At 42.3% G+C, this 7,751-nt stretch overlaps 1 protein-coding gene across 1 annotated transcript; it reads right to left on the bottom strand.

Moving 5' to 3' along the window:
• Nucleotides 1-5,754: 5,754 nt before the first annotated feature.
• Nucleotides 5,755-6,858, bottom strand: NEUROD1 (neuronal differentiation 1; the record flags this gene model as incomplete). Its single annotated transcript, XM_083358231.1, has 1 exon — nt 5,755-6,858. One exon carries the CDS (start codon nt 6,856-6,858, stop codon nt 5,755-5,757), a length of 1,104 nt encoding a protein of 367 aa, XP_083214357.1.
• Between the last annotated feature and the right edge of the window lie 893 nt (nt 6,859-7,751).

Here is a 7,751-nt window from a genome sequence, read left to right on the forward strand (position 1 = left end):
TTCTCCACACTTCCAAAGAAGCGTGTGCTTGTGTTCTTGCAATCTGGTGGTTTGAACACAAGCAAGCGGTCAGACAAGCAGTCCTGAACTCTTTGGTAGCCTCACATTGCAATGAATAAGGACATACATTCAATTTTGCAGCTACTAAAATTGTTGGCTGAGCAGATACAAAAATAGCCAGGGAAATTATTGAAGATTGTATCAATCAACAGGATTGCTGAACCAGCTTGCCAGGTATTTAGGAACCAAGGACTTGGCAGCACAAGGAAATAACAGCCAACAACTTAATAACTGGCCATCAACACCCCAATCAACATAGCCCAACATTCTGAAAGAGAGACGTTCCCTAAGGATTGGCTCCAGCACAAGTTGAAAAACTCAGAAGACTAAAACTCTGGTCCTAATGACTAACTCAGATTGGATCCTGCAACATTATCTTGGGACACATATACTTGCCTTCATTTGTAATAATGACTATCATTTTATCAAATTTGCCTTCTGTATATTATTACTGTTCTTTTCTCATTGTTCTGTACCAGCCTACTACCGGTCCTGCAGATAAGGCAGGGACAACCCCTTTACAAGAAGGCAAGAGGCTGGAACTAAGCCTGCCAAATTTATGGACACAAAAGCAAACAGAGCAAAACAAGACACGAACCATGAAACAGGAACTATTCAAACGGTTGCCTTCAGCAAACCAGCCCTCCCACACATTCCCCTTTTAAACAGTTCAGGGCATGGCTTCTCTCTGCCTCCTTCCGAGGTGCCCCATTGCCTTCCTCTGTTTACTCCTGATTGACTGCCTCCTGCGTCGGGCGTCCTTGAACAGGGCCAGCTGTGGGTCTTCTTCATCCATGCTGTCAGGCTCACACAGCTGGGTCTGCGTTGTAACCAGATGGGAGGGGCCTGGCTGAGGGCTCTGTGGAGCCTCAATACTATCCTCAGCAAGCTCTCCAACACCCCCCTCCTCCTCCTCTGAATCGTCCGACCCAACTGCCAAACCCACAGGCTGACCCTGAATCACAACACTCATATCTTCACATGTAATACTAAAAGAATGAGTTTGGTTCAAATCCCCCATGAGTCATAAACTCAGGTGAAGAACAATGATCTTTCTTTGGCATCCATTAGTTATAATCCTATGTTCTATCAGTAGCAAAGACAAATATACAAGATCAAACAACTAGAAATGAACTGCAACATTGATGGCACCATCCAAGTGCTATCAGTGTACAGTTTTATTGTATACCACTCAGAGTCGCGTATGTGAGATGGGCAAATATACAAATGTGATGAATAAACAATTAAAGGCTGATGCCTCCACATTTATTGTGCATAAAAGGCTCTAATCAACATGCAGAAATAATAGGAATAAAACAGCAGCAAATTCCCCATTTGGGGAATGCAGAAGAGCAAGTTGAACGGTTAAAAATCAAAACTTCAGGTCTTAACTAAGGATGATATAGAATTGCCTACCAGATGTATAGGCTAAGCAGTAAGAACAGATGCCAAGCCCAATTCAATGTACCACAAATAGGCAGCCCAGGACATTATTAGAGCCATTTGCTACACTGGCTGTAGTGAAATAGCACATTTAAGTGAGCTTTTCTTGTCCACTATCCATCCAATTTAAATCAAAGATTTTTTCCCCACCCATCATTATCCTTGCTCACTCCTATAATTTGCATAGCATATGTTGTTTGTGTTCACACTAGATACTTAACCAGTTCAAATAAAAGATTTAGCAGATAAAATGATGCAGTATAAAGATACAGTTCTTTATGGGTTTAACATATTGTGCAAACCCAACCCATTTGGCATTTTAAAGTTCAGTGGATTGTCCAAACCCAGAAGATGGGCTTATTCATTAACCAGGTTGTGTGGAAACAGAGAACACACAATGCAAGAAGTAGACACATATTCCACCTAATTTAAGATCAGATAGACCTAATCTGTTCATCTGGAAGAGAAAAAGGTGATGTTTTCTCAAATAGAGTCTTGTGTTTCTTTGGGGACCTTTGCTGGACCTGCAAAAAACTAGAGAATAAAATCAGCTTTGAAGGGGAAAGAATGGCTAGATTTCTATAGGAAACAAGAAAAGGGGTGTGCTTTGCTATCAAATCCCAGTGATATTCATATAGAATATGAATTGATTTCTCAGAAGAAAGCTTAAAATTGACACAGATACCAATAATTCTACACAACTAGTATTCATAAGTAGGTAGGTGATGCGTATACATGTGTCAGCATAGCAAACCAGCTTTTTATAATAAAAATGAAAAAGAAGACTATGAATAACTATCATGTGGTAGGTTTTGTTAAGAAAATTCACTACATAGTTTGGATTTAATGATGATGATGTTGAAAGGGACCTTGGAGATCATCTAGATCAACCCCCTGCTCAGGCAGGAAACCCTATACTATTTCAACCACTGTTAGAAGATGGAAGTGAGTGTGGCTTCCATAAGTGGAACCTTGTCTTTTATGTAGTTTCCTGATAAATGTTAACAGAGTAATCTAACTATAGTTGCAGTGTTTTATTATGCCAGCTGACACAAGGAGACATTTTATCAATTCTAGTCTGCCTAATGACTGAAACATGGATACAAGAGGTCTGTAAGTTACCTTGTGCAAGTCAATATGCTTTTATATCAACGTTCTATTTACAATTTGAGGATACTTAAATTTGATGTGGATTTTAGCCAGCACCTTTTCTTACAAGTCAATATGGCTTGATTTTTGGAAGATAATGATAGGTCATTTTATTTGTCTGTCTAACTCAATATCTATTCTAATATAGAGAAAGTCTTTCTGGGTTATCGGTGTTATTTGGATTCTTTTCCCACTGGAGATATAACAAGGAGCTTCCTAAAGAATATCACATGGTCTATAAACATTCCCATGCCTTCCCTTCATCAGGTTATTGAAATTATTCTTTAATTTATGTTTACTATCAATGCCCCATGGGTGTCACTTCATCTAGTTTAAATCTATTAAAGTCAGAAAAATTAAAAATGTACTTTCCAAGCTCTTGATTTGTAATGTCCTATTCAGGCACCGGTTTCTAAAAACATGAATGAGATAGAAGAACATACTTAGCTAGCTTTGTCCTTTTGATGTCCGGTGCAATAATATTTCTCTCAAGCTAATATAGTTGACTGGGATACCCATCCCTGTGTTGTAAAGCCTACTTTCGAGGAACCCTATCTTCACTCACATGCTAGTTTACAAGCATTATTGATATGCATGTCATCATCAAAGAGAAGAAATTAATTCCAAACATCATCGTAGAGGTTTGTTCATATTAGTGTATTCCAAGTGACATCCACTTGATTTTGAGAAAATGGAGCTGGTGCTGAAACTGAGTGGAGATCATGTTTGTTCCAGAACATCTGGGACATCATACTTTTTACTCAGATCTTTACTTTTTAAAATCTTTTCCTTATTTTCCTAGATATGTTTTTTTTTTTCAGTCAGAAAGACCTTCACTTTGGTATTGATAATTATTTCACATCCAGTGTTACGGAAAGCTTCTACTAATCATTATTTGTGCACACACGTTGGAGGAAGAACCCTATGACTTCTTGTCAATGTATCTGCACAACCTTGATACTATTTGCAAGAGTGGAACTAAACCTCATCTGCTCCAGAGAGGAGGATTGATCAGCCCTTACTTCAGTTTACTTTGAGATGCTTCAGAGTATCTTTTAAAGTCTTGTGAGGTCATTCATCACAGTTGTAACCAAATAAAGCTTTTCCTTTCCCTTAAATTTTTAACTCCTCTTCACTTTCCTTTAGGGTAATGAAGAATACTTCCAAGACATAGCGTGGGACTTCCAGCTTCAACTACAATGGACATCTCCACAATTTGATCACTGAAGATGTGGCCTTAATCAATTTGCCTTCTCATCCTACTACTGTTTGTGTATTGTCTTCTATTACTGAAGAGCTGTCAATTCTGCAGGCCTCCGGGCTGATTCAGCAGTCTGCCTTTTTCATACTTTATTAGACTGGAGCTGAAAACATGCTTTGCTGAAGCCTCCATTTCAGATAGTCTTTTTGTAGTTTAATGCATCTGCTGATTTACTGGATCGCACCTCGGGATTTTTTTTCCAAACCTCATTTTATTGTACAAATAGTTGCATCTTTTAATAACTGTTACAATAATCCCATAGGAATTGTGGGGAAGGGGAAGGAATGGAGCAAGGGACTTAGGAGAAATGCAACATTTGACCAATGGCTCTTCACAACTTCATCGCCCAGCTTGGTTTTTTTGTTGTTTTTTTTAACATTCCAAATGTGCATTACGCTGTCACATACAGGATTACAAACAAAATTACAGTACAGTTTGATTTCAGGTGAACCAGCATTACATTTCAGACAGCACTTACTCTGGGTTGCATTGTGCATGCATAACTATCTTGTTCTAATTACAAAGTCAAATGGTTTGCATTAGTTTGAGAACTGCTAACTACAATTGGCATATAATATAACCCAATGATCATAAATCTTTTTTTACTTTTTTCCTCCTGGACAGAAATAAAAAAATTATATAACTATGTATTTTTAAAAAATCATGCATTTAACGTTGCATGGAAACAATGTTTCTTTATCTGTAGTTTCTTCAAAATCTGAAAGAAATTAGGGGGGAATCCAAAGAGCTTTAAAAAACATTGCAAGTTGAATGTGATTCTAAAGCAGCTGTTTTCTGTGGATAAGTGCAGGATATTTGCTCATGAGAACAAGGGTGTATGTCCACGTGCACACACACACACACACATACAGAATTTTGCAGAACTCTTGGAATAATATGTCAATATAATTAATAAGAAATAAATATTTTTCCTTCTTTCATTCTTTCAAGCATCTTTATAAATGAAAATTATATAGAGGTTTTCTTACCCCCCATAAAACAAAAGTTTTGTAGGAGTGTTTGTGTCATGTGTGTGTGTGTGTGTGTGTGTGTGTGTGTGTGTGTGTCTGTCTGTCTGTCTGTCTGTCTGTGTCTTTGTGTGTCTGTCTCTGTGTCTGTGTGAAGATTTAGAAAGAAATTGAATGGGGGAGATGCTAAGGCAACAAACAGCTTTTTTTCTCCCTTGTTTTTCAAACTATTTTTCTGCTGGTTTAAATTACTTAAATTATTCTATATAAATTAGATATTATTCTACTTTGTTTCTGATAGGTATAAAAATTGATGGAGCTGCATGGTTCAAAATAGTTTATCAAAAGTTATTAAAAATTCTGTACAAAAATCACAACAAAATAAGCCAACACGGGAAAAGGTAACAAGTAGGAAAAAATGTTGATTGAAAAATATAAATTTGATATATACTTTTAATTTCTTTCATTTCTTTCTTTTTGTAACTGACCGATTTAGGTTTTGTTTTTGTTTTGTTTTTTAAAAAAAAATAATAATAAATTGCATAGATCCTAATTATTGCTTGTGGTTTGTTGTGCCGATCAAATCGAGGGGAAGCCGAACTTTTATCTAATCAACACCATCTCGAGATTCGGAGAGACGGGAGGAAAGGGCGAGAGGACCGGGCGGGCCCAGGAGAATGTCCGCCTCTCCGTTGCTCCTGAAGGCGAGAAGTATAACACGCGTCAAGGGGGGGGGGGGAGACTCTGAAGCCTGGAAGGGTTGTTCCTTATTCTCCGCTCCCTCCGTCTTTGCGCCCTTGCCCGCAACGAGCGAAGCCCGGACTCCGTGGCCGCCTCCGGCGCCCTGGTTCCGCCTTAGCGGGCTGGAAGGGCTCAGTCCTGAAAGATGGCGTTGAGCTGGGCGCTCATCACCCGCTCGTGATGGACTTGGCTCTCGTAGGGCAGGAGCCCGTCGAGGGGGAGGTCGCAGCGCGAAGCCGAGCAGGCGAAGATGGAACCGTGGCCAGCAGCTCCGGCCAGCCCGGCGGTCGGGTAGTGCATGGTGAAGGCGTAGCTCTTCTCGAACTCGTTGGACGGCTCGTGCTTGAAGGAGAAATTCCCGTTGACGCTGAGCGGCGGGCTTAAGGGCCCGTCGAAAGCCGGGCTCTCGCCTTCGGCCAGGGCGCTCTCGAAGAAGGGCTCCAGCGCCGCCCCGTAAGCCGGCGCCGCCTTGAGATGGAAGAGATGGGAGCTGTCCATGGTGCCGTAGGGAGGACTCGGAAGGCCCGGCGACTGGTAGGAGTAGGGATGGCCCGGGAAGGAAGCGCCGGTGGGCTGGACGTGGGGCAGCAGCTCCGGGTTCTGCTCAGGCAGGAAGGTCCGCGGATTGAGCTGGAGGCAGCCGGCCACCAGGTTGGTCGTGGGCTGAGATAAGCCTTTACAGAGACTCTGCACGAAGGAGACCAAATCGGGGCTCTTGCCCGAACGCAAGATCTCGGAGAGGGCCCCGATGTAGTTTTTGGCCAGGCGCAGCGTCTCGATCTTGGACAGCTTCTGCGTTTTGGAGTAGCAGGGCACCACTTTCCGCAGGTTGTCCAGCGCGGCGTTCAGCCCGTGCATGCGATTCCGTTCGCGGGCGTTGGCTTTCATACGCCGCAGCTTGAATCTTTCCATCCGCGCTTTCGTCATCTTCTTCTTCTTGGGACCGCGTCTCTTGGGCTTCTGGTCGTCCTCCTCGCCTTCTTCCTCCTCCTCTACCTCCTCCTCGTCTTCATCTGCCTCCTCCTCCTCTAACTCCTCCTCCTCTTCTTCCTCCTCTTCCTCCCCGTTTCTCAGAGATTCGACATCGGCCTCTGCCTGTAAGGTTGCCAGGTCCTCCTCTTTCTTGTCCATCTCATGTTCGTCGTCCTGAGAGCTGAGGCAATCGTCAGTCCAGTTGGGGTTTCCTTGGGACTGAGGCTTTCTCATCAGCGGGTGCTCACTGTATGATTTGGTCATTCTGAGTACCCTAGGCCAAGAAAAAGTAAACATTGAAAACCGCCACACACACTGCATATATGTATGTACACATAATATTCTGCAAGCATGCTTCCTGAGAAGTAAGTGCTACTTAACTTCGCGAAACGTTTTTTGTGGGTAATCCTCAAGGATTGTGCTATTTTATTCAGGAAGCATTGTCCAGTACAATTTCATTCTTAATCTTTGGCTTCGATTGGATCTCATTACAGCTCCCATTACACCTGCAACTTCTAAGTTAAATCCCATGATTTTTTTTTAGTTTAGTTTTTAAAATAAACTAACCCGAGGGAGACTGCCCAGCAATGAAATTGACTCTTGATGCCTTTACCCAACAAACCTCTAATTCTCGCATTTCTCTTAAGGGTGACACCCCTTGTCTCAAATAGCGCTATGTAATGTTTTATAGGGATTTATAGGCGAGGGTCTAACCAAGAAGGGGTCGAATTGCATTTCAAACACACCCACGCTGTGGATCCAGTGGAGCAAATTGCCAATAATAATTTATCCACGGCAGCAGGAGCAGGATTTGTTCTTTTATTCGGCTCTCCTTTTCATTGCTTTCGCCTGTCCACAATAGCAGCCGATGCCATCCTGCACAATAGATTTACAGACTTCCCAACTGTTCAGAGTCGAGGAAAATCCTGCCACCGAGACAGGGATCAGGTGCACTAACTGCCTAATAATTCCCCCTGCCCCCCCCTCTTTTTTTTGTCTGAGGAACCTCTATGTTCTGGGGAAACATTTGCTAATGAGGAAATGGAGGGGACGGTGCGGGGCGCGCGCGGGGGGGGGAGGGTTTGGGGTATGGAATGAAGCCTGCCAGTCAGGACAAGCATGGCGCAATCAAAATGCAACAGTTGAGCCCGTGTTGG

Source organism: Vipera ursinii (assembly GCF_947247035.1).
Source record: "Vipera ursinii genome assembly, chromosome: 1".
Taxonomy (NCBI): Eukaryota; Metazoa; Chordata; class Lepidosauria; order Squamata; family Viperidae; genus Vipera; species Vipera ursinii.